Source organism: Salvia splendens, unplaced genomic scaffold, assembly GCF_004379255.2.
Source record: "Salvia splendens isolate huo1 unplaced genomic scaffold, SspV2 ctg959, whole genome shotgun sequence".
Taxonomy (NCBI): domain Eukaryota; kingdom Viridiplantae; phylum Streptophyta; class Magnoliopsida; order Lamiales; family Lamiaceae; genus Salvia; species Salvia splendens.
This window is the reverse complement of record NW_024599648.1, coordinates 6,013-33,983: the sequence shown is the minus strand read 5'-3', so window position 1 is coordinate 33,983 and position 27,971 is coordinate 6,013. Positions and strand designations below refer to the sequence as shown.

At 39.4% G+C, this 27,971-nt stretch overlaps 1 protein-coding gene, 1 long non-coding RNA gene and 1 pseudogene across 5 annotated transcripts; 2 read left to right on the top strand and 1 right to left on the bottom strand.

Annotated features, from left to right (window-relative positions):
* Positions 1-812: 812 nt before the first annotated feature.
* LOC121791893 lies at positions 813-3,190 on the top strand. Of its 4 annotated transcripts, none has more exons than XR_006048762.1 (4): positions 813-1,075; positions 1,181-1,245; positions 1,362-2,350; positions 2,429-3,190. It is a non-coding gene; the product is annotated as an uncharacterized LOC121791893 (long non-coding RNA). The 4 variants fall into 4 exon arrangements; XR_006048763.1 differs by having other exon boundaries at positions 1,327-2,350; XR_006048760.1 differs by having other exon boundaries at positions 813-1,245.
* Positions 3,191-3,192: 2 nt separating this feature from the next.
* Positions 3,193-5,774, bottom strand: LOC121791892 (G-type lectin S-receptor-like serine/threonine-protein kinase At2g19130). The gene has a single exon (XM_042189709.1). It carries the CDS (start codon positions 5,722-5,724, stop codon positions 3,313-3,315), a length of 2,412 nt encoding a protein of 803 aa, XP_042045643.1. The 5' UTR covers positions 5,725-5,774; the 3' UTR covers positions 3,193-3,312.
* A 2,016-nt stretch (positions 5,775-7,790) lies between these two features.
* Positions 7,791-13,681, top strand: LOC121791891 (annotated as a pseudogene).
* The last annotated feature ends 14,290 nt before the right edge of the window (positions 13,682-27,971 follow it).

Sequence of the window (27,971 nt, the reverse complement as noted above, 5' to 3'; positions counted from 1 at the left end):
GCTTTTAGGCTTGCCACTTACACTAATTTTCATCCGGAAAACTGCAGGGTCGAGTCAAATGGGAAATACTAGCAACCTGGTAAAGTTCGTGACATTAAACGCCAATCTTTTAGTTCGTGGAAAAAACCAAAATTTAGCAAAAGTTTGTGACTTTTAAGGCAGTGTGCCCTTTAAAGAATTAAGTAAAAAAAGAATAAAGTAGGCGAGGGAATAAACTATGTGATATAAAAGATGAAGTACTGTATTATTTTTTGCTAAAAAAAGGGATAACTCACTTATAGCAAGACATCCCAAATAGAAAAGTGACACGCTTATAATGGATTAGAGAGAGTATATCCTAGTGCTATCTTTTCACTTCCTATTTACTCCCCCGTCCCATAAAATATGGGCGGATGAGATGGAACGAGAATTAAGACAAAATTTGTAAAGTAAGAGAGATTAAGAGAATTGTATGGTAAAAGTAAGAGAGAGGGGAAGAGTGGTAGTTAAAGTAGTCTTGGTGGATAATGAGACCTACATTTACGTGGGACAAATGAAAATGAAAATTGCATATATTTTTATGAAATCGAGGGAGTATGAGACTACCTCGACTACTATTGCATAATAGCATATAATTGCATAATTAACTCATTTTGGGGCATCTTTCATCCCCTCTATCTTTGATTTAAACCATACTCGAATTTTACAAATACTATGAAAAATGAAAATCTACAATTTTGCATTTAAAAATACAATAAAAATACTACTAATACTTTCAATAATTAAATATTCGCGCCATGATATCTGAAGCTCAATTCCAGCGGCGGAGCGTTTCGATGGAAAGCGGAATGATATCAGTCGACAGACCGGCGGCCGGAAGCCAGGCCTACTTCCTGACTCATCTCCACACCGCCGGGATCTCCGGCGCGGCCCCCTCTTCTGCTCCCGCCTCACTGCCAAGCTTATCCCCTGCAAGTTCCCGGGATTCGATGTCTCTCTCCTCCGCATCGTCGAAATCGGCAGTTGGCATTCTCTCTCCCTTACCTCTCCTTCGTGGAATTCGTGTTCAAGGAGATCGATGCTCAGCATCGTCCTGGTAAATTTTTACTGCTTTTCTTTTGTGATGTTTCAGCGAGATTTTGCTGCAATTATTTCGTTTTTACTGCTTTGATTTGTAAATTCTCACTTAGAACTTGCATAGGTTGCGTTGTTTGGGGACCAGATTTTCCTTGCGATTGAATTTGCTGATTTACCTCTTTTGATTTTGTAAGAGCCTTATTGTGTTTCATTTTGCAAATATCTCGTAGGAGCTAGATTTTTTTACCTATTTTGGTTCACTCTAAATAGGCTCAGTTATGTGTACTTGTTTCGTGGGGAATCAGGCTGTACGCTTCACACTGGGGATTTTTGTTGGGAATCGAATAGTTTAGCCACGGGAAATGGAAGGGCTGTGTTGCTTGATGCTCTCAAGGATCAGACACTTGATACTCTTTTTTTGTACTCCCTCCGTCCCACTACAAGTGAAGCGGTTCAATTCGGACGTTGTTTTGCAAAAATAATACTCCGAATAAATAAGAGAATAATATATATACGACTCTCTTCTATATTATCCTCTCTCTTATTTTACTTTCTCTCCACTCGAACTATTTATTATCATCTTTGCAAAACAACGGCCGGAAAGAAACGCCTCACTTGTGGTGGGACAGAGGGAGTATAATACTTACTGCAACCCACAGTACTTGTTTCCTTCTCATGAAGTGGCTTCCAAACAGGTAGATACAGGTAGATATTGTATTCTTCTGAAATATGATTCTTGTATTTTGTAGTTATTTTCGTTCCGTTATGACTTAAGCTGGCTATAGTATTTATGCTCCCTCTCACTATATTCTTAGACTAACTGTTCTGTTCATATAAGATGTTCAGATGAGGAATAGACTGCCCTGATAAGGTGGGGTTGATTTATGGTACTACAGATTGTTTCAGGTTTCAACATAGGTTTTCACTCATTACTATTTCTCAAGAAAGGAAGGAAACAAATCAGAAGATGCGTGTGTAAAGTTAGTTGGTTTAGGCGTGGACGAGACAATGAAAGAATTGTTAGAGATAGTCTGTTGTGCTTGCATTTATTGAATAATTATATGGATGACTAATTTTTTTGTAGATCTTTGAGCTGAGATGTCTCTAGAGATGTTGCGTTGCTTGAACCTTTACATCTCCGTTATGTTTCAGAAGATTGAGCCACACTTTTGACGACTATTCACAGATTGTTGATATTATCACGTCTCATCCAAACGATGAAGTAGTTATTGCAATAGACTCATTGGGAAAGGAAGACCTTCTGCTCTATTTATCACAAGCACTGAACATGAAGGTATAATGGTATATGTGTTACAGATTTATATTACTTAGAAGTTTATCACTGTAACAGCTCAACTTTGCCTCACTACAGAATTGGTTATGGCCGGAATGATTACAAATCATGCATCTACTTGGGTTTCATGACAACTTCACGACCCACACCTCTCTTACTAGAATCCGTGCTATTCCTCGTTACAGTTTTAAAACTGACACTCTTAACAAGCTGAATGAATTCCGTGGCCCAACCATAGGTATTATGCCATCTGGCATGCCATGGGCTGTGGCCAGGAAAGATGGGAATACGGTTGGTGCTTCTGCATCTCATGTGAATGAAAAAGTGTGCAGCAAAAATACCGGAAGTTGCTCTGAGATACACGGTTTGGGTGAAATTCAGGAAACGCTACAAAATATTATGAAGTCCATTACTCTGATCACTCATGCTATTCTGAGATACAAGAATTCATTGAGCTTCTCCGGCCTGTCAATATCAAAGGCATTGTGTCTTCGAGATCATGTAGCATTAACCCCCGTTACTACTTTGGCCACCTTTGTGGACCTGAGCAAGCTCTCTGGAGGGTACAGCAGAAACTTGATTACGAGGAAGATTTAAGGAGGGCTGAAGTTGCTGAAATAAAACCTATAGCAGATGGTGTTTCCCATGTGTCAGGAAGGAAAAGGAAGAATGGTCACATGAGGTTTTTTGGTATACGCATAAGTAGGGTAAGCTTGTTGGGGAGGTTGAGCCGTGGAGCTAGAATTACAAGTACGGAGTCTTGCTCCGAATGATTGAAACTCATTGCAGTGTATATCCAGTTAAGCTCTTTAGAAGGAACAATAAATATAGCTGTATAACCAGTTGTTAATAAATGACCTCTTTATTCAAGTTATGCAGTTTATTTCTCCAAACATACTATTGAGATACATATTGAAAGTACTATGAAAATATTGAAAAATTGATATATTTTATCTACAGAACTAATTTGCTGTTGTGGAGGAATCAATGAAGAACAATAGTTGTTCCGGTCTTGCAGCTAAAAGGACTTTGAGACCCTGTGGAATCGGAGGCGAGCTTACAGCCACAACTCCCTCAAGAATCTGCACAACACGGCTCATGGAAGGTCTCATATGTTCATCATCTTGAACACACCAGCAAGCGACTTTGCATATTGTCGACACCTCTTCTTCATCAGCATCTCCTTCCAACGAAGGGTCTAGAAGACCAAGTATGTCACCTCCATTTACTGTCACAGTTGCAGCCAATGAAGGGAAGAAGTTAGCAGTATCATCAGCTGAAAGATCTGTGTTTCGCCTTCCTGATACAAGCTCAAATAGCAACATCCCATAGCTGTATACATCTGCTTTAGTTGTGATGGCAACTCCTGATAACCACTCAGGTGCAAGGTAACCTCTAGTTCCTCGCATTGTTGTCAGAACCCGGCTGAAATCACGACCAATGAGCTTTGCCAAGCCGAAATCTCCCACCTTGGGACAGAAGTCAGCATCAAGAAGAATGTTCTCCGGCTTTATATCACAGTGAATGATGCAGTCCCTGCACTTTTCATGGAGATACACTAGGCCTCTAGCTATTCCCAGTGCGATCTGATACCTCGTGCTCCACTCCAAAACCTTAGACTCATCAACTTTGAAGAGATGCAAATCTAAGGAACCATTTTGCAGGTACTCATAGACTAACAACTGCTTCTCACCTTCACGACATAATCCAAGAAGCCTAACAAGATTCACATGTTGGATTGTGCCAATGGTGCCTACTTCTGCCCTGAACTGCTTCTCGCCTTGGTTAACGCTCTCAAGTTTCTTCACAGCCACAACTGTTGAATTAGGTAAAGTTCCTCTATAAACCGATCCGAAACCCCCTCCACCCAACTTATCTGAGAAATTCTTAGTTACATTCTGCAAATCTTTGTATTTAAAGGCCACCAGAGAACCCTCCACCACTTTATTTGTCTCAACACTTCGTCTCCACCTCTTCCACAGTTCAGCCAAAACTGTTAACATGACCAACGCAACCACAGAACAACCCACTGCAGCACCAATTATGACACCCTTATCACTCTTTTGGCCTCGGAACACCGAGGAATAAGCAGAAAGTCTAATGTAGATAGTCCTCCCACTGCTATTTCCTTCACCAACCCATTGCAGATTCAATATGCCTCCATCCCAAAGCGAACATCCGCCTTCATCATATGCATAAGCCGTGCAAGAGCACTCACTTGAGCAGGCAGATTCACATTCGCCTCTGCTCTTGACCCTCAACAGTCGAGAGTACTGAGGCAACCCCATGCCAGGACTCATCATAAACTCATCTTTTCTCCTATCAGCATCCCCACACTCCAAAGCATCCTCTCTCACACAACCAGCAGAGAAATCATTCAACTCCCATTCATCTTCAAACCTATGCTTGAATCCCCTCAAACAACTACAGAATGGAAATGAGGGCTCAGTGCACACACCAAACTCTCCACAATAAGCAGGAACTTCACACTGTTTCGGCACAGACCAGTACACGTTCCAGCTATTTCCCACCCACAGTAGCTGCTTCACTTGCCCCGACACATCCATAATCTGCCTTGAGATAATTGATGGATCACGAATGGTGTACATGTAATAGCTCTCATTCTCATTGTCAACGTAGGTGAAATTGTAGCCATTCTTAAGAGCCGTCCTCATTTCGGGCACTCCACTAAAAACCACACCAGCCCAAGCTCCACTAGCCCAATACTGCTCACTATTATTCCTCCTTATTACATATTGGCTCTTATTCAGATCCGGCTCGAGTGTGAACAATCCAGGAGCAGGATCCTCTGAGTTTTTCCATGATGTAAGAATTTGCTTCTTTTTAGTAATCTTGTTATACCCAATTTTTGCACCAGGCATCCATGTATGAGAAGGGTTATTATAACTTTCCCATAAATTTAGTGCCGGAGATGAAGAATTCGAGCCTAACCCTTGTCTTAAAACCAAGTTCCCATCATCAAGAAGCACAGCAGATGCAGAACTTCTTGAATCTGTGGCACCTAAACCAGTTGACCAAACCTCGATTTGGGATTCGTTTACAAGCATCAGATTACCATCTGATATCTTGAGTTGGGCAGAGTTCTTGTCTGAAATGGGAGCTTCTCTATTGGCAACCCAGATCACAGTTTTCTCAGTGATTTTTCCGTACCATATGCCTATGTAGTAGTTGGAAGATTTACCTGGAGAGAAAAACCCGAGCTCGAAATTTCCACCCGAGGAAACGATGGTTTGATCACCGGAGAGAGTTTGGTTTGGAGAAAGGGTGTCAGCTGCATGTGACAAAATTTTGTTGTTGCTGAAACATAGGATGATCAGAGCAAGAATCACCTTAGGAAAGGTTCTCATGATCATGGCTGAGAGAGAGAGAGAGGCTTGAAGGGTGAAATGGTGGGCAAAGGAGCTCAGCAGTTGGTAATCATTCAAAGTTGAATTTGTAACTAACTATAAAAAACATGAAGTTGCAGATTAAGAGTTGATCGAGTCAATATTCTTAGCATGAGCAGTCAAAAGTGAGCATGTTCGTAATATGTGGATACTATATTCAAGTTCAGTTTTACTGTCTACCATTTTTAATTTATATGTTACCTATCTGTTATTTTTTAATTAATGCCAGTCATAGACTGCTGCAATTTTATTTGAATGTTTGAAAAAAAATATACGTTCCCCTCTTGGGATCCATTTAGGTGTTGTATATATTTAGCAAAGAGATGTATACATTGTAACCTTCGCGATCTCATGATTAAAAGTATTTTTTTTGTTCAAATATTACTTAAATTATAAAGATAATGGACTAGAGTATCATTTTCAATTTTTTGATCGCAAAAATTTAATGAATGTATCTACTCGCATTACGACCAAAGTGCAAAGTAGTAAAGCACAATGTCTATGGAGGAGGCAAACATTCTAAGCTCAATTGCCATGCTGGCACTTCCGATGTACACGTCAACTTTAATTTAAAGAAAAACTATTTTTTTGGGGGAAAAGCTGAAAAATTGAAAGTTCATCCATTTAAATTAAAAAGCAAAAATTCAGGGAAAAACCAGAAAATGTTAAAAGTTTGTGTATTTGTAGGCAAATAACCCAATGTTATACTCTCTCCGTCCCGGACTACTTGCACTTATTTCTTTTCTGGGCGTCCCAAGTTATTTGCACTCTTTCTATTTTTAGTAAAAATTATCACCTACAGCCGCAATTGTTGACTTTGCTATACACTCATTCCTTAATCTCCGTGCCGAAAAGGAAATGTGCGAGTAGTCTGCGACGGAGGGAGTATTATTTATTCTGTGAGCTGAGTAGAGAGAGATAAAATAGGAGATGGAATAAAATAGGAATAATGATGCGTTTTAGTAAATGTGTCAATTAAAATGAGGCATATAAAAAATAAAAATGAATCGCTTAGAGTGAGAGAAAGAGAGCATGAAGTAAGCAAATGTTTATGCTTTATAAAAGGTGTCAGTTTCATTTGGTTTGCAAATTCCATAACTACCCCGTTGATTTAGTTTGTTTCCAAATTTATCTAATTGAAACTCTAGAGAGAGACCTAAAGTAGTCAATCTGGGCACACTTATCTGAAATTGCAATCATTTATTGGGCCTAAGACCATCCGCAGCGGTGAGCAGCATGCTCACCGCCGTCCTTGCCGCTGGCAAGGACAGAGCTCGTCCGTTGATGCGCCCTGCCGCTGGCAGGGTGGTGCTCTTAGCTAAGAGCACGTCCGTGCCAGCGGCAAGAGCACGAGGTGGCGACGTGGCAGCTTCTGATTGGCCCGTTGATTTATCATTTTTTATTATTATTTTTTTAATAAAATCGAAAAAATCTGAAAAATTCAAAATTAATAAAAAAAATATTTTCTCACTTCCTTATAATATATATCCATTTTTTCCACACTTTTAATTTATTTTTTTTCATTATTTTTACCCCAAAATTCATACTTTCATCTATAAATACTCTCATTTCAAACACAAAAAATGACACTATACTAAACAACTCTCTAAATCTCAATTTTTATGAGTTTAATTATGTAATTTTTAATTTTTAGGAGTTTAATTATGTAATTTTTAATTTTTAGGATTTTAATTATGTAATTTTTAATTTTTAGGATTTTAATTATGTAATTTTTAATTTTATTTGTAATTTGTAATATTTATTGTGGTTTTTAAATGAATTTTAATATTATGGAAATGTTTTTGTTTAATTGAATTTTATATTAATTGTGCTCGTCCTTGCGGAAGAGCACAGTTGTGGGTATTGTGCTCTTGCCAGAGAGCAGGCATGAATAGTACCGCCCGGGCCCACAACCGTGCCGCTGGCAAGAGCACGGTTGTGGATGCTCTAAATGACAATCCAAACACTTCCTTGTCGAAACTGAAATTTAAATGTATTTATTTATTGATTGCATACAAATTTATTTGAACAACCCTAACGTCATCGCATTCCCCTTCCAAAACTTCCCCACACAATACTTAATCATCTCAGCGCTAAACAAAGCTTCGATTTCCATCTGCCGCTTCCTTCTACCCCTAATTCATTCTAAACTTCGGTTCCTCATCCCTTGATACAATCCTCACCGATCACCAATCGAAATCAATTCGGTCCATTGTCATGATGATGATGATGCTGGAGTAGTTTCGGCTAAGGCGGCTCAACCCTAACTGCCTCCCGCCCTGTTGATTCCGCGTGATTTCTCCTTCGATTCCGCGATTGTACAATTGACGGAGTTTCGTATGTGCTGAGCTAGAAATCGTTCGACAACATCGATTGGAAGAAGTTTACGGTTCGAGGCAGTGGCAGCTCCGCGACTTCTGGAGGAGAGGAAAGAGATTGTTTGTGTTTTCTCCTCGGATTTCCAGCTCGGTTGTTTAATCAATCCAAGTGGAGAGGCGTTGAGCGGCGTTTGGATTTTTGAGTGACTGAAGGATTAGAAGGCCAACAGTTAGTCGGTTTGATTGATAAGTATTTGCAGACAAGAAAAAGAAGAATTTATTGAGTTTCAGTTGTACTGTTATTGTTTCCATTTTTTCAAATTTTGAAGTTGAATGCATTGGCTTTCATTTTGTATTATTTGACGGCCTCTATTCTTGTTTGTGTTGTTTCTCTATGGAAATAGAGGGCGAACATATACAAAGAAAGGCGATACCATAACAAAATATGGCTGTTTACTATAAATTTAAAAGTGCTAAAGATTATGATTCAGTTCCAATGGACGGCCACTTTATTTCGGTGGGACACTTGAAAGAAAAAATATTTGAATTAAAGCATTTGGGTGGTACTGATTTTGACCTCATAGTTACCAACGCCCAGACCAATGAAGGTTGGTTTTGATTCTTTGCACAATGTTTTTTTAATAAATTTTTAAATGAAACATAGGGTTTTGGTTATTTTTGCAACTCTGTTTATAAGTAGAGCACATGTTTGAGCTTTTACTTTGTGCAATATGATGATGGTAAATTTAAATGAAGACATATTTCATTGCTATCTTTCTATGGTGGCATGGGACTTGGGTCTTAGTTGTTGCCAAGCTTAGTTTTTTTGGGTTTAGACTGACGACTCTCCTGTTCAGTCACTTATGGGAAGTTGATAACGACTCTCCTGTTCAGTCACTTATGGGAGTTGATAAAGTATGCTGATAAAGTCAGCTGTTGGGAATCTGGTTTGAAGAGGTTTTTGATCATGTTGTAGTTGATGGAGATTGGTACTTCGGAGGAAGTTGACTCATTTCGAGTGTTCTATTGCTGTTTGTTTAGTCTTGCACTCACATTGATTTATTAATTGAAAATTGTTGGAAGTTACGGAATTGATTCTGCAAAATATGAAATATATTGAGATCTTTAACGATTGCCAAGATGTTCTGTTAGTCATTAAATGAATTAGTATTCAAATGACATCTTGGAGATTGTTGCAGTATTAAACAGGTTTTAGTAGTTGTGAACTTAGCTACAGTGTATATACATACACACACATACATGCATATATACATATATATTGGAGGCTGAAGCTTGGCTGTTTTACTTGAACAATATCCAAATACAAAATCTGCAAGGAAATTGGGATTAGATCATTTTAATGCTGAATGTACTAATCATTGTAATAGTACACTGAGAACTTTTAGTGTTGTAGTGTTGATTTGGTTATTTCAGCCTGATTTATGAAATCAGGACTGTGATGGAGATTGTGAAATACATTATGGGTTGATAGGGACTATCGTGGTGATGAGATAACTTTTGGTGGTGTTAATTCTAGTTGTACCGTTTGGTTGCGTTTTGTGGTGGTTTTCTGGGGTTTATACACATCTTATTGTTTTTTAATTTCAGAGTACCTCGACGAAGGAATGTTAATTCCCAAAAATACTTCAGTTTTAATACGCCGAGTTCCTGGAAGGCCTCGCAAGCTCATAGTTACTGCACCTGTTAGCGAGCAAGAAGAGTATTGCCTTATTCCTTTTAAGCTTTGTCAATTTTTTTGCTTGTGAGATTGAAGAATTTTGTGCAACCACCAAATGATAAACATCAATTTGTGCTCCCTGTTGATGTTTTCTAAACTTCATATGGCCAGCTTTAGTTTTGTTTTGTCATTATTTAAAAAATTCACTAATTGTGGTAGTTTTTGGAACCTTTGATTTCTCGATTTAACTCATTCGTACAGAGATGGAAGGATTTTCACACACACACACACACACACACACACACACTCACAAAAAAATAAAATAATAGGGTTACACTCTTCATCTGCAGAATTTCTTAGTGCTTAGTTTGTGTATTTGAATGTGTTTTCCCATAGGTTAAATGTTAACCATAATTCCGAAGATGTTCAAGCTGTAAAGGACAGCTTTGCTGTAGCAGATCAGTCTTATGTGAAATATGTAAGGCTTCATTCATTAATCCTGGAATAGTTTTACCACCTTATTACTTATTAGTGTGTTACTGGGAAACCGGACATGGGAGCATTTCCTTGCTAGTTTTTTTGTGTTGCAAGTGTATGAATACTTTGTTGCTTTTTCTAGGGTGAAGATTTAGAATGGGATGAATTTGGAAATGATCTATATGCTATGCCCGAATCTACCCCTGTCCCATCCAGCATCCCAGTTCAAGATGCTACTCCTGTTAGCAAAGAGGATGAGGAGAGCAAGATCAAAGCTTTAATAGACACACCGGCATTAGATTGGCAGCGGTGAGGAGCTGTTCTGGCTTATCATAGATGTTCTGGGTGATATTTATATTGGACCAATTTATGTCCTCAATTTCTGGCTACTGGAGCTTAGTTTTTGTAACTTTATCTTTTGGCAGACAACCTTCGGATGGTTTTAATGGTAGAGGTTTTGCACGAGGTGGCAGAACGCCAGGTGGACGTGGTGGTTTTGGTGATTCTCTTGTACCTTAACGTGTAACTGGAATATTTCTGCTAATATCTTCGTTGGTTGTTTAAAAATAAACATAACATCATCGTTTTGTTCTTTTAATATCTTGCTTTTAGCTATTTCAGGAATTTATGTATTGATGCTTTGCCACCTTCCTATGTCTTTGTTGTCTATTACTATTTTCCTGAAACTCAATGGTCATGTTTCCAGGTCGAGGTGGATTTGAGAAGAAAACACCACCACAAGGGTACATATGTCACAGGTGCAAGGTGCCTGGTATGTTCTTTTTCTAGGAAGGTGGTTTGACTTATTTTACATTTATATATAATTAATTTAGTGACGGGTTTCTTTCCTGCAGGACACTTTATCCAGCATTGCCCTACTAATGGAGATCCCAATTTCGACATCAGAAGGGTCAAACCTGCTACGGGAATTCCAAAATCAATGTTGGTGGCCACCCCAGATGGCTCTTATGCAATGGCGAGCGGGCTTGCAGCAACATTGAAGCCAAATGAGTAAGCTGTCTTCACTAATTTTATGTGTTTTACAAGGGCCATTTTTTACTCATCAGTGATTCTTTATAGGGCTGCTTTTGAGAAAGAGATTGAGGGAATGCCATCTACAAGACCAATTGGTGATCTTCCAAGAGAGCTGCGGTGCCCCTTGTGTCAAGAAGTAATGAAAGATGCTGTCCTGACGAGCAAGTGTTGTTTGAAGAGCTTTTGTGATAAATGTAAGAATGTGCTCTATTGTCCTGATCCTGTTAATGTTATTGGCTCTTTTGCTTTTCACTTTACGCAATTTTGCATGCCGAATGAGGTTTTCTTGTCAAGTGTTTGAACAGATACCATGCTTCTCCTTTGTTTCAAGTCCTCACTTTTCCTTTTTCTTACTTCTCTGTAGGCATACGGGATTACATTATATCGAGGTCAATGTGTGAATGTGGGGCCACAAGTATTCTCGCGGATGATCTTTTGCCCAACAAGACCGTAAGAGATACCATTAATAGGATTTTGGAATCTAATAATAATAGTGGTGAAAATGGTGGGAGTGCTTTTCAAGCCCAAGGTGTGTGCCTTATTTATCTCACTTCTTCTATGCTCTCCCTCTGTCTCTCACATACCAATGCACAGTCACAAGTGTAAGTGTGAACATCTTTCACCTTGGATATGGAGTGTTCTATCAATGTGGTTTACTTACAACCAGCCTCCTAACTGTTTTTTTTTCCTTTTTGTGGTTCAGACATGGAGTCAAGAAATCCACAAGCCAAGGTTCCATCCCCCACGCAGTCTGCTGCCTCAAAAGGACAGCAAGTGCCCGCACCACCACCTCCTAATTTTGGAGTGCCCTGCAGCTCCAGAGACGCAGTGGCGAGCTGGCCCAGACCTCGTTCCTGAGAATTACATGATGAATATGGGACCTTCTGCTTTTAATCCTGGCTGGAATGGCATGCATCCTGGATTTGATGGCTTTATGATGTATGGCGGTGGTCCTATGCCCTATGGGGGTTATGGCGTTAATCCTATGGACGTTCAGTTTGGGGACTTTTTACCATATGATCCATATGCAGGACATGGTGGTATTCTTCCATACGGCCCTCAGAGGTATGGTTTCGCTTATACATTCTGAACACGGTGTTGGCAAATTTAAGTGACTGCTGTTATTTTTACTTCCCGGTTCTTGATTATTGGGTTTGCGATTCATTTGTTTTATATGTTCCAGGGACCTTTCTGAGTTAGTGGGATACAATGCTCCCCCGCCCATCATGAGTAGAAAAGAATTTGAAGCTTGCAAATCTGATTTGACGAGGAAGCGTGAAATGGAGAGACGCGATGAAAGGTAAGCTCCCCGACACATTCCATTCTATGATATGCTACTCTTGAGCTATTTAAAGAGTAATTATTATCTTACCTAAGCTTGTTTTATTTGGCCTTTTGATATAGGGAGTTTACTAAAGATAGGGAATATGGAAGAGAAGGGAGCAGTACAGTCAATGTCTCTTCCAGATCCAAATCTGTACGTATTTTTATCTTTTGCCTAATCTTATTTCCGTATACCTGTCTTCCTACGCTGGCTGAGTTTATCGTCGTTGAGATGTTTGTTTCTAAAACCTGCTCTAGTCTTGGAAAAAAATATAATACTAATTTCTAGTTTCCTTTGCCTAATTGATACTATCTTCCTTGTCTAACTTGGTGGATTTTTCTGGTTCAGAGATTGACCCCTCCACCTTCTGCCGCCGGCCACCACCTTCCGACTCGCCGAGACCCAGAGCTTCTTCGTCCGTCTTCCAAAAAGAGGTCTGACTACGAAAACGAGGATCACCACCACCACCACCACCAGCGCCGCCACGAAGAAGAAACTAACCGCGAAGAGCCCCACCGCGACAGGGATCACCACCGCCACCTCCACCGCTCGCAGTCCCCCTCAGAAGCAGCCGCCTCTGCGGCGGACAAGAAGCATAAGGCGAGCGTCTTCTCCCGGATTAGCTTCCCAGCCGGTGGCGAATCGTCCACCAAGAAAAGAAAGCTCTCGTCGGCCGATGCCGGCTCCTCGAGTCACCGGACATCGAACGGGCAGCAGGAAGAGCACAAGGCAGCTACTGGATCAAGAAAAGGCAGTAGCGCTGTCGTCCCAGTAGATCACGACAGCAGCGACGACGAGAGGCATTTCAAGAGGCGGCCGTCAAGGTACACCTCGTCGCCTCCTCCAGCCGCCTCGGTGGAGGAGGAGCACCGCCACTCTAGGGGGTCGAGGGACCGAGATCGCAGGGTGTGCAACAGCAGCAAGCGTAGATAATTGGAATGGAGACTACGTTCTGAGGAATTTTTAATTCTGTCTTTGGCTCCCTGTTTACTTCGATAATGTAATAAAAATAGTAATGATCAATGATTTATGACTGGGTTTTCAACAGTTGCCATTTAATGGCATGTTTTATAAATAATTTTTATAACACTACTCTCTCCTGTTAGCTAGTAGTACTATTTTTTTATCGCCCACTTCCTATATAATCCACAATTCTCGGTCTAATTTCATACTTTTAACTTATCAATCTAGGTTTTCTCTAACAATCTTTTTTCTGATTTCGATGGTATCCATTAGGCCATCCATAATAGGAATAGCCCAGCAATAGCCCAGAAATAGCCTAGCCACAAACTCCTCCTGCCACATCATCAACACTAAAAATTCTCCTGCCACATCATAAATAGCTCAGTCATAACCTAACCACATCATAAATAGCCCAGCCGCATCAATAGCCACATCACTAATAACAATTATACAAAAATGAAATAATTAACAATCACACAATATACGGAATTTAATTTACGAGACATATACGGAAAACATTAATAATACTATTAAAATTTTAAAAAGTACAATAATTTAAAAAAAGTACAATAATTTAAAAAAATTACAATAATTAACAAAAAAGTACAATAATTCACTCCTCTGCTCCGTCGTCGTCTCCTCCGTCGTTGTCGGCACCATAGCCTCCGCCTCCGTCGCCGCCGCCTCTACTCCCGGCGGCTTCTCTCCGTGCCACCTCAAAATCCTCCTGCATGCTCAGGAGCAATGTTTGAAGCAAACTCTTCTCCACGGGGTCCACCGCCGCCCGCCATTCGGCCATCGTCTTGACCATCTGAGCGCGCGTTTGTTGACGCGCGAAGAATTTGAGATCCGCTGTGGATTGGCCAAGGGGGGATGCCGACTGGACCTCCTGGGAACCCCCGGCGACCCCCCTCGCCTCCCGTTGAGCCCGCTTGTGCCCAACCGGGCGAGTTCGGTGAGCGAACGAACGAGGGGTCGGGACCTCCTGGGCCGTTTCGGGGAGGTCGTGGGAACCACCGCTGTTGCCACTGAAATCACCGGTATAGTTCAGTCGTTGCTTCTTCGGCCAGCCAGCGTCGACACCTACTCGGAACTTCTCGGAGTCGTTCAGCACAAGATAGCAGTTCCAGTAGGTGAAGTCCTTATACACCCCCTTCAGGGGAAAGGCTTTCTCCGCTATCCTCCTGCAGTCTTCCTCCGTTTGGCCACTGCTCATCATGCGGAGGGCGTTGGTGTACAAGCCCAAAAATCGGGAGACCGCAGCCCTGATTCGGTCCCACCCCTTCCGGCAATCCTCCCCGGTGCATCGCCTCCCCTCCGGGCAAAACCTCTGGTAGGCTGCTGCTATCTTGCCCCACAAGTTGATGATCCTCTGGTTGTTCAAAACGAGAGGATCGTCGCAAACACTCACCCACGCCTTGGACAGCGCGACGTTCTCCGCGTCCGTCCACCTCCTCCGTACCGAGCTGTCGTCCTCACCCGGCTGCGAGGACTCGCCGACCCTCTTCCCCTTGCTTTTCTTCTTTAGGGCGCCACTACCCCGCCCTGCGCCCCCCATTTGAACGGGAGCATGCGGAACACCGAGAAAATCTAACCCCAAGTCATCTGACTCCATCCACTTCCCACGGCATTGCCGGAAACCCACGGCACCGCCCGAAACCCCCCCCCCCCCCCGGCAGACTCCTCCCGGCTGGCATCCCGGGCATCATCTGCTGCCACGGGTACATGTTGTAGTATGGTGGCATCTGACTCCATCCACTTCCCATGGGGACCGGGGGAGTTTGAGCTTGAGACCCGCTACTCCCTGAAGTAGGCTATTTGTTGAGATCCATTTACCGTTGTTGATCTTGTACAGAAATTTAGATAGAGAGAGTACTCGTTAAAACAAGTGGTGCGAATGAAAATGACGTGCAAGGCGCGTATATATAGTGTTTCGAAAAAAAAAATTCAAGCTAGGCGGTGCGCTAGGCGATCCGGACGCTGCAATAGCGCCGAGCGGATCGCCCAGCGCACCGCCTAGCGCCACGGAACCGCCGAGCGCTAGGCGGTTTTTAATTCCGGAAATGGCTGGGCGGTTGCAATAGATCGCCTAGCGCACCGCCTAGCCCTAGCGCTCGGCTAAGCGGTGCGCTAGGCGCTATTGTGGATGGCCTTAAGCAATGATGATTAGGGCTGACAGTTTTCGCCAGCTTGGCCATTTGTGCCGTATGATCTGTCAACACCACGCACAGCCATTTTAAATTTTACAATATTAGATCCATTTGAATTTTCCTTATATCACTACTCCCTTCGTCCTCAAAGAATATACACTTTAGGTTCGGCATGAGTTTTAATACAAATGGTAAAATAAGAGAGAGATAGAGAGAAAAAATAATTTAAAGTATTGTTAGTGGGGAATGAGTCCCACCTCATTAGAGAGAAAAAAGTTTCTAAATTGGAAAGTGCATATTTTTGTGGGACGGACTAAAAAGGAAAAAAGTGTATATTCTTGTGGGACGGAGGGAGTATAATACAAATGTATAATATGATCCATCTTGATAGATGTCAAATTTTTGCATATCTTTAATCAATGGCGGATCCAGAAACTGGAATTCGGGGGGTCGGACATAGTAAATAATATTTTATTATTTCCAATTTTATGGCGTCTTTTCGTTGCTTCCTCCTTCGCCTTCGCCGTCGTCCTCATAAACCCTACTAAAGTAATCAAACAACGTGTTGTAAATATCATTGTCGTCGTAAATACATTTTCATGCTTGAATATGTTGTCTAAATAAGTAGCTTAGAAATCACAATTCGCCTTAAACAATATTCATCCTTTTAGACAAAAAACAATAAAATGGATAAATATTTCGTTATTGAAAATAGATATTTGACAATTAATTAACATTAGATAAAAAAAATACTACTCCTGATGGTCTAATAATTAATTAAAAAGTTATGAAATTATTTAGCACAACTTTTTATATTTTGAAATTATCTATTTTAATTACTTTTTATTAAAATAAGATAGATATGTATATATAGTTACCAATCCATTATTTTTGAAAAAAATACTTACAGTATTAAATTTTATAGGTATTAATTTAGTATTAGTAGCCATTACAGTTAATTAATTACTTTAATTAGTAGAAGTATTCATTTATTAGTGATCTTAAAAGTTAATTAAATGAGTTATCAAAATTGAAAATTAAAATACGCAATCAAAAGATATAAAAGTGATTCAAATAACCAAATGTGTGGGTCCCACAATGAGTCATTTTTTCCTTTTCGGTTTCATCTTCTTCTTTCCCTCTTCTCGCCTGAAACTCTATTTTCATTCTCTGCATTTCAGTTTTTTCAAATTCTTCCTCTCATTTATTCAAACTTCCTACTATATAAGAACAGTGACAACTCTCTTTCCCGCTCCGGCGCACCATGGGGTCGACGGTGACTTCAAAGGGCGGAACTAAATGGAGTTCGGTTGGCCGGAGGTGGGGTCGGCCGACCCCGCTCGACCCCACCTGGATCCGCCACTGTCTTTAATATCAGAGTGAACTACATAAATGATACTTGATCTTTCATTTTTGCACATAAATGGTACCTGGTCTTTATTTTATACTCCCCCGTCCCATGATAAGCGACTCACATTCCTTTTTTCAAACGTCTCAAGATAAGTGAGTCATTTCCTTTTCTCTCTCTTACTTTTTGCTTTCTACTTTATTAACTCTCTTACTTTATTCACTTTCCACTCTACTAAGAAAACCCCATTTTCTTAAATCTCGTGCCAAAAAGTTTTGGCTCACTTATCTTGGGACGAAGGGAATATCGTTTTTGGTACCTATAAATCACATTTTTAGTACCTGATACGATTTTCACCCTAAAATGCCCTCTAAACAAATACATTTTCCCATTTGTGTCATAGAGGATATTTTGGGCATACACAAAACTAGTACCAAAAGTGATATTATAATATCTTCTCTCATTCTCCTCACTCTTTATACTATTATTATTAATCAATATTAATATTATTATTTTGATGCTATAAATTAATAATTAATTTATTTTTTAATATCATTCAAATACACTAAATTTTAATTTTAATTATAGTTATAATTATAATTATATTTAATTATTATGATAATATTATTGTTATAATACTAAAAACTAATAGTAATTAATAAATAATTATAGTATAATTATTTAAAGGGATATTGGCATCTAATATCATGAAACTTTCAAAAAGTTGGGTTTTTTCCCACGAACTTTAAAATTAGCAAATAATATCACGAACTTTACCTCGGGTTTGTTTTTTCCTACGAATGAAAAAATTCATGTTATTTTAATAGATTGAAGAATAATTTTGGAGGGTGTGCTTCAAGAAAAACTATCTTCAAAGATTGAAAAACTTGAAGCTCTCAAAATTGTTGTCGAGAAATTACGAAAACAAATCCGTATCATAATATTATTTGTGGGAATTTTTTCATTTGTGGGAAAAAACAAACCTGGGGTAAAGTTCGTGATATTATTTGTCAATTTTAAAGTTCGTGGGAAAAACCCAACTTTTTGAAAGTTTCATGATATTAGATGCCAATATCCCTTATTTAAATTATGAATCATATAATATTATATAATAATAATAATTATTATTATATTATTATTTTATATAAAATTAATAACTAATCAATATAGTCTTAATAAAAATTATAAAATTGTGAATTGTATTCATGAAGATATAACGAGTTCAATATTTTTAGTTATGTGTTTCACCCCTAAAACGAGTATAAAATAATTTAATAAAAAATATTCAATTGATTTAATTACTTTAAATAATTAATTTAATTAGGTCATTTGTTCTTGATTTATATTATGAATGCAATTAGGTGTATGTATAAAACACTAAAAAGAAAGAAGAAAAAGAAGAGAAAAGAGAAAAGTGAAAACATAAACTAAGGAGAAAAAAGAAAGGAAGATAGAATACTAAAAAGAAAGAAGAAAATGAAGAAAAAAGAAAGAACAAGAAACTAAAGAAGAAAAAAAGAAATAAGAAAGGAAGAAAAAAATAATCACATATTTGGTACTATTTAATTGAAATTTCCAAAAACATCATTCATAACCAAAAAATCACGTGTTACCATTTAAAAAAAAGATCAGGTGGGGTACCATTTATATGCCAAAGTGAAAGATCAGGTATCATTTACGTAGTTCACTCTTAATCTTATGTACTCCCTTCGTCCCCAAAGAGTATGAACAATATGTTCGGCACGAATTTTAATAAATAAGGGGAAAAAGTAAGAGAGAGAGAGGGAAATGGTAGTTGGAATAACGTTAATGGAGAGTGGGGTCCACATTATTGTAATGATATAAGTTGGTAATAATAATGATATAAGTTGTAAATTAAATGATGTGTAGGGGTAATATGTTGTTTGTATAGTCAAAATTAGAAAGTTCAAAGGACGAAAAAGAAAATAGTGCATACTCTTTGGGGACAGAGGGATTATAATGAATCGGCCCCAGTATTATATTTTTCAAGTCATAAAATATAAATACACATAAATTATTCAATTATTCACCGTTCAAATTTCAAGTCATTTGATGTAATTAAATTTAAAATATGTTCGTAGAAGTGCATATGCATATGTCCCTACTCAGGCTAGTGTACATGATAGGATAAACCTTCTATCGGGTTGATCGACGTCCATAGATCGGCGATCGATAAATATCTATCACGGGCGAGTGCCCGACTCGCCCGTCGAGCAAGAAAGTTTTCTCTCTTTAAGAAAGTAAATGAACGATAAAATAATATTGATATTCTTGATTTCTCAAATAATTACAATAACTCCTATTTATAATGTTTAAATAACTTAATGAACTCTTTGTTTAGGAAATGATACACAAATGCCTAATTTAACTAACTAAATAATGCTCGTATCATAATTTTATAGTATTTCATAAGAGAAGGCATATCACAAGTAATTTCTCTACTAATAATCTCTATTAATTAATCGTTCTGACTGGTGGGCTTTGATTCAATTTCCAATTTAGGGCTACTAAATACTAGTAATTAATGAATCTTTAATTCAAATTTTGAGTATGTCGATTCTCTTTCATCCGAGAATAAGGTAAACGATATATGTGTAATTTTAATTCTTCCACTAACTATAACTAATATTTTATCTATTAATTAATAATTCAATTTAGTACCAATACTTTAATCTTGTGTGGATGACGTGTGGCCATTTAGCACCAATCAACATATTATATTACTAGTATTTAGTATAAATGAGATCGAATATATCCAATTTTACTGCTGTGAATATATTTACTATCATTCTACCAACATAGTTGGACGCACAATTTCCACGAGATCCTATATTATATATACATCATTAATTGGAGAGTGGAACTACGGATAATTGTTTCTCATAATTAGCCTTTCAAAAAATGCACAATATCCTATATATGTTTTACATCATTTTATTAAGGGAATTGTTTTTCATAAGACATTTTTTCAATACTCCTACTATTATTTACCCGGTAAATAGAGACTTTTTGTCTAGTGCGGATGTGATAGGGACTTTTTGTTAAATTGAAAAATAATTGAATCAAGCATTCAATGCTCTGCCAGATATAACTACTAATTATCCACATAAAATCATCACATACTGGATATAAAAGAAATGATATAGCAGGATATAATTCATAAATTTTCTTTTTGAAATTGATCGTACCGTAATTAAGTTACTTAGGGAGTGTAAGATAAACTGAAAATTTCAATTAAATTGTTAATTAAGCATAAAAAAGTGAATTGATCAAAATTCACAAATGCCTAATTAAACCAAAAATAACAATTGAAGCCTTAATTTCTCAATTGGATCAAATATCAATTCGAATTCTCAACTTCTAATCCGAGACTAAGATCATGCGACTCCATCATTCCCAAATTGAGATAGAGTTAATCGATTTTATCTCCCGAGATTGATTACACACCCAAATTTTATCTCGATAAGTTTTAGATCAAGTTCCTTGCATTGATAAGTTGTGAGTTGTAATAAAAATACATTAAATCACATATAAAAGTAAATGGATTTGTGAATTATGGCAAAATGTATACTTCGTAACTAATTAAACTTACTTCTTTTTATTATAAGTAATAGTAGTAGTATTATTTTTTGTATGAGAATTTGTATAGTTACATTGATCGAGTTTACTTAGTTGGGGCTTATTAATGTACTACTTGATTAAAAAATCTTTCATAAATTGAGCCGTACGATTACATACTTTGAATTTATAAATAGATTTCATAATTTACAATTTAATTTCACATTGTTATATAATATTATAAAATTTATCAATAGAGGAAAATCTTGTCACTAGCCTGCGACAGATATTTATCAATCGCAGATCTACGGACGCCGATCAGCCCGTTAGGAGGTTTATCCTATCATGTACACTAGCCTAAGTAGGGACATATGCATGCACTTCTACGAACACATTTTAAATTTAATTACATCCATATCCACTTCTACGAATGTAATAATTTATGTGTATTTAATTCGCACTGCATCTATGAAAAAATGACTTGAACTTCGCACAGTAACTTGAAATTTGCACGGTGAATAATTGAATAATTTATATGTATTTATATTTTTTGACTTGAAAAATATAATACATTCATTCGATCATACTTCACTCGCATAGATAACCCCTTCGACCCGATTACTATGTGACTTTAGAACATTGCTTTCATCATTCTCATATTAATTCCCGCCCAAAAGTTAGAAATTAAAAATAAGAATAGCCAACTTGTTAATTAAATAAGAAACGGTCCAACCTGCCCGCAGGGGTGTCGCGCAGTTGGCAACGGAGGGGCAGATCTTGCTGCAATGAGCCTGGGTTCAAATCCCACTGCTGTTGTGTAGTTGCTTCCATCCCTCACTCTCAAATGTGAGACCTTGGGAGATGAGCTTCTGGTAGTTAGTGGGTTAAGGCCTCCCCCTTAACGGGCTACTGCGTACCCTAATTTAACCTCCTCATATGATGTCGGGCAGGAGTGTGGGGACCGTCAAGGCGACGGAATCGCCTTTTTTGATGCAAAGAAATGGTCCAACCTTTATATTAAATCAAAATGTGTCACGACCGCCCTTTTAGGGTCAATAAATATGGGCGATCGTGATTAAGAGAATTTAATAAAACGTTTAAAAGAACTAGGGTTTCAATAACGAGCTTGACCAACAATTAATATTCAAAGAAAACGACCAAGAGTGTGACATAAACTGGTAAAATCCCAAGTATTCAATATCCAAATAATTTATGTCGCAAGCCCATAAAAATAAGTGAAAGCAATGTCACAACGGAAACGACCAAGAGAAAGAGTGACGTCATGTGTGAAGACACAACGACACCCATAATTCAAAGATAAACAAAATTCATTCACCAATTACTTGCTCAACACCACCGTACTCTCGTCGCCGCTCAACATGCACATAAGGAAAACACGTGCAGGGCTGAGTACTATAAAAATACTCAATGGGCTCATGCCGAACACAATTTCAACAAAAAATTATCATTTATCATGCCATACTTAAGTAACCATCAAGGTTTAGCTTTAGAAAGGCCCGAGGCACTCAAAAAACATTTCCCATTGTAAAAGTCGACTGATCAGTCATTTTCCCATAGACGTTAGCCATATCTGCCAATACATGACTTGGAATGTAGCCACAAACCAAGCCACTAGACCGGCCAGCCCGTACGCTAGCACACGATCTACCATAGGTGTACACTAGTCCAGGTAGGGTTTGTGGCCCTACGAGGACCCGAATTCGATTTATATAACAATGGAGCATAGCCACATCAGATAGGCACGTTTAAAAAAACAAATCACGGCATGATAAATACAGTTTCATTTCCATCGATAAAAATATTTAGGACGTTGTCCTTATTTAAAAGAAAGCCCACCTCGATTGCTTAAAATCTCAAGTACTCTCTTCCCTTTGGTCTCACGATTCACTTGCGATGATTCACCTTTAACATTTAGATAATACATAAATCAACACGCTTTTCAAATAAATAGGTAAAAATGCATGCATCCTAAGCGAAGTTATTTATCTCGATTTTTGATTATTCGGCGGCCGCTTACGGCCCTAATTCCCCCGTTAGCTCCTCGTATTTTTCTCAACGATATCGAAATAAAATTCCCAAAATTATAAAAGTATGTAATTAAATTATCGCAAGCATTTTCCCCTCAAACTATATTTATTTCGGACTTAGGATATAATTATTCATTCATTGAAATATTCCAGAATTAATTACATAATTCGCCACTATTAATTATCGGCCCAAAGATTTATTCAAAAGCCTCAAGTTTAATTATTTCCCCACCTTATATCTCCAATTTAATAAAGAAGCCCCAACAAATTAAATGAGAGCCCAAAACGTCCAATTTTAATTGTTGAGGCCCAGTTTCTTTCCTTAAAAAGACACAAGCCCAAACTTAAATTAAATCCCCCAAAATTATAAAGCCTAAATTCTATTAAAGAACAACAGCCCAAAGATTTGAAAAACTACTGCCCACCCCACGTCTGTCACTCTCTCTCCCTCTCTCTTCTTCTTTTCTCTTCTCTCTCGCCCAAATTGCAGACAAATTCTCCATCCGTCGTCGCCTCTCCGGTTCACCCCTCTTCGCCGGTCGCCGCTGCTGTCGGAATCGCGTAGTCGCTGCTGCGCAGTCACCGCCGCTGCTGTCGTCGTTCGATCCAGCCGGGGGATGCCGCCGCCGGTGGTCGTGCAGCCGTTGCCTTGAGGAGCCGCTGCTATCGCGTACCCACCGTCGCTGCCAGGAGGTGCCGCCTCTGGTCAGCCCCCGATTCCGCCCTGATGGTAAGTCCTTTATTTGATTTCGTGAACTAAAATTTGTTTCTTTAGTTTAGTTTGCTTCGATTCATTTTATTAGGAGATATATCGCTGATTGTGGCAACACTAAGGTGAAATATATATGGATGCAGTAGTATGACATTGGAAATTTGGATGGGAGAGGGGTATACCTTCGATTTGCAGACGAATTTTGAAAGAGTAGATGATGAATCTTTTCCCGATTTTAGTTCTGGTTGTCTGTAGAGAAGAGTGAATGAGTTGATTTCAGAGCATGTAGAATAGAGAGAAAAATTTTGCAGAGTTTACCTTGAATTGAAGTTGTGAAGAAGAAGGCTTGGTTTTCTTGATGCAGAGGACGTGTAGAATAGGCAGAATGAATTGATTTGGTGATTAAATTAGAGGGATGAGTGGTTTGGATGTGGGAGAGATTTAAGGGAGTGGGGAGAGAGGGGAGAATGGTTTTGACGTGTGTTGAGGGGAGGAAGGATTCGAAATTCCTCTTTCTTTTTCTTCTTTGAATTAATTTGAATTTATTTGGTATTTATTTGCAGATCACGGAGGAGGAATATCTTCTCATGGAGGGGGAATATCTTTACAGAATCTTTAATTAAATAAAATTACATCTGATTGATGATCAAATCAACTGGGAAAATAATTCACGGTTCTTTATATTTTATTTTAAATTGTGCAGTCCGCAATTTATTTATTACGGACTGGATTTTTATAATATTTATTTCATTTATCGGATCCAACACGGAATTGAGTCCAATAAATATTCCTCACGGACAGGAATTAATTAAATTCTCGCAGTCATTTATTTCACAAATCTCTAGCTCTAATAATAAATTATCAATTATTCACAAACATTTAATTTCACCCCACATCAATTATTCAAAGCAGCCACGTCACATATTCAACAAAGTTGACCCAGTCAAAATTCTAACTCAAAATTAGGTCACGAAAAGTATCCAACAACAATTCCACTCGACAATTAATCCTCGGACTTCGCGACATTAAAAGCATTAAATGCAAGTACTTTAGGGTTCGAAATTTAGGGTTCCGAAAAACGGGGCGTTACATCCTACCACCCTTAGCAGAAATTTCGTCAAGAAATTTGTTACCCTCAAGTAAAGAGTTCTGGGTACAATTCCTTCATTTTATCCTCATTCTCCCATGTGGCTTCTTCATGCCTATGATTTTCCCAAAGTACTTTCACACAAGCAACATGTTTATTTCTCACATTCTGGATCTTTCGGTCCAAAATAGATTGGGGTCTCTCCTCGTAGCTCAAGTCGGGATTCAACGCGACTTCTTCGAAATGGATCACGTGTTTTGGGTCGAACACGTATTTCTGTAACTGCGACACATGGAAAACGTTGTGCACATTTTCAAGGCTTGGTGGCAGCGCCAATCGGTATGCAACGGGGCCCACTCCTTCAAGAATTTCGTAATGCCCAATAAATCGCTGCTTCAATTTGCCCTTGACGCCAAATCGTGTTATCCCTTTTGACGGGGATACTTTCAGGAAAACTTTGTCGTCGGCTTGGAATTGTAAATCAGTTCGTCGAACATCGGCGTATGATTTCTGTCTGTCTTGAGCTTCTTTTATCCTTCCACGAATTTGCCGCACGATTCCCACCATCTCTTCAACCGCATCCGGTCCAAGTATTCTTCTCTCGCCAACTTCATCCCAGTAGAGCGGCGATCTACACTTTCTTCCGTATAATGCCTCGTACGGCGCCATGTTTATCGTTGCCTGAAAACTGTTGTTGTAGGCGAACTCAATTAGTGGTAGTGCTACCTCCCAACTTCCTCCTCGGTCGAGTACCACAGCCCTCAACATATCCTCGAGAGTTTGGATTGTTCTCTCGGACTTTCCATCGGTTTGTGGGTGAAACGCTGTACTGAAGTTCAATTTGGTTCCAAGCTCTTTTTGTAGACTTATCCAAAATCTTGAGGTGAATTTCAAGTCACTATCAGACGTGATAGTCATTGGAACACCATGCAATCGAACTATCTCCCTTATGTAAATTTGAGAATCGGTATGAAATGTGCACTCTTGGTAAGTCGATCTATAATTATCCAAATGGCGGTGTTCCCTCTCAGAGTCCTTGGCAAACCTGTCACGAAATCCATGGCTATGTGCTCCCATTTCCACTCATGAATTTCTAGTGGTTGTAACTTTCCATACGGTCGTTGATGTAGAATCTTCACTTGCTGGCAGACTAAACCTCTCTCGACGAACGACGCTATATCCCTCTTCATACCATTCCACCAAAAGGACTTCTTCAGATCTTGATACATTTTCGTACTTCCTGGGTGAGCGGTATAAGGAGTCTCATGTGCTTCACTCATAACCTTGTTTTTGAGCCCCTAGTTATCCGGCATGCATAATCTTCCTTCGAAAGTAAGGGCATTGTCACCTTCTTTACTAAAATTCCCAGTTTCGCCAGTTCGCACTTCTATAGGAATTTCCTCCAATTTCGCATCCATCCGTTGTGCTTCAATAATCCTCGACCTTAGAACAGGTTCAACAGCTAGAGTGGCGATTCGTGCATCCATTGTTTCAGGTGCCCTCACCACTTCCAAACGCATCTTGCTGAACGCGCGAATCAGGCTTTCCTCTTTGGTGAGAAAAGTGGCCAGTTGGGAATGGTCTTCTGGCTCAATGCATCTGCCACTACATTTGCTTTGCCGGGGTGATAATTGATGCCACAATCGTAGTCCTTTACCAACTCGAGCCATCTTCGTTGCCGCATGTTCAAATCTTTCTGCTCGAAGAAATACTTCAGGCTTTTGTGACCCGTGAAGATCTCACATCGGACTCCGTAGAGATGATGTCTCCAAATCTTTAAGGCGTGTAGTACCGCTGCTAGCTCCAAGTCGTGGGTTGGATAGTTCAACTCGTGTGGCCTCAATTGTCGTGACACGTAAGCAATCACCTTGTTATTTTGCATCAATACGCATCTAAGTCCCACCTTCGAAGCGTCAGTGTATACCACGTAGTTCACTCCAGGCTCTGGCACAGCTAGAATCGGTGCACTGGTTAGCTTTTCCTTCAAGAGTTGGAAACTTGCCTCACACTCTGGGGTCCATTTGACTTTTACCCATTTCTTGAGTTGTTGGGTCATGAGTCTCGCTATCTTGGAGAATCCCTCTATAAACCTTCGGTAGTATCCTGCCAAGCCTAGGAAGCTCCGAATCTCTTTTGGTGTTGAAGGTGCTTTCCATTGCTGTACCGCCTCAACCTTGGCGGGGTCCACTCGGATTCCCTCTGCTGACACAATGTGACCAAGGAAGTTCACTTCCTTAAGCCAAAACTCGTACTTGCTGAATTTGGCATACAGTTTCTCATTCCTCAACGTCTCCAAAGTGATTCGCAGGTGCTCCTCGTGTTCCTTCTCGTTCCTCGAATAGACGACTACATCATCTATGACTACCAAAACGAATTTATCCAAGTATGGGTGAAATACTCGGTTCATCAAATCCATGAATACTGTAGGTGCATTCGTCAATCCAAATGGCATTACCACAAACTCATAGTGTCCATATCTCGTGCGAAAGGCAGTCTTCGGTATGTCTTCTCGTCAGACTCTCAACTGATGGTATCCGGACCTTAAGTCCATCTTTGAGAACACACCAGCTCCTCGAAGTTGATCGAATAGGTCATCTATTCTCGGCAGTGGATATTTGTTCTTGAGAGTCATCTTGTTCAACTCTCTATAATCGATACACATTCTCATCCATCCATCATTCTTCTTCACAAAAAGCACAGGCGCGCCCCATGGTGAAACACTGGGTCTAATGAAACCCAAGTCCATAAGCTCTTGCAGTTGTATCTTGAGTTCTTCCAACTCTTTTGGCGCCATTCGATATGGGGCCTTGGACACCGGTGCCGACCCTGGCTCTAGGTCGATTGTGAAATCCAATTATCGATCTGGCGGTGGACCAGGCAACGCTTCAGGAAAGACGTCTGGGAATTCTCGTACCACAGCAACATCCTCCACCTTCCTTTCTTCCTTCTCATCTCCTTGTAGATAGACTAGATAGGCAGGACGCCCTTTTCTCAACATCGTACTGGCTTGGAGTGCAGAGATGATAGACGTTTTTCTGTTCATCGTGATTCCGTGATACACGATTGGTTCCTTTCCAGGGGCTTGTAATGATATTTGTCTCTCCTTACATCGAATCGTAGCAAAATTAGCAGTCAACCAATCCATTCCCAAGATTACATCAACATCCTTCATGGCTATAACTTGTAAGTCGTGCGCGACTAGCCTAAGTTCTCCCATAACAATTTCTACGTTCGAGCATAGTCGAGAAATCTCTACTACCCCTCCCACTGGTGAGGTCACCATTATCTTATGTTCAGATTTAGTAACTGGCAAACTTAATGTGTCCACACATAGTTCTGATATGAAAGAATGCGATGCACCCGTGTCAAACAGCACAACAATAGGTGTATCGAGGAGTTTGCCCATACCTGCCAAATTTCCGTTCTCGTGACTCCCTTATTCAGTCTTGGGTTGTCTAAAACTCAGCGCATATGCTCTAGCCTGGGAGGGAAGTC

Excerpts from the sequence above, each read along its gene's own strand:
- LOC121791892 (XM_042189709.1), bottom strand. The coding sequence starts at position 5,724 with ATGATCATGAGAACCTTTCCTAAGGTGATTCTTGCTCTGATCATCCTA.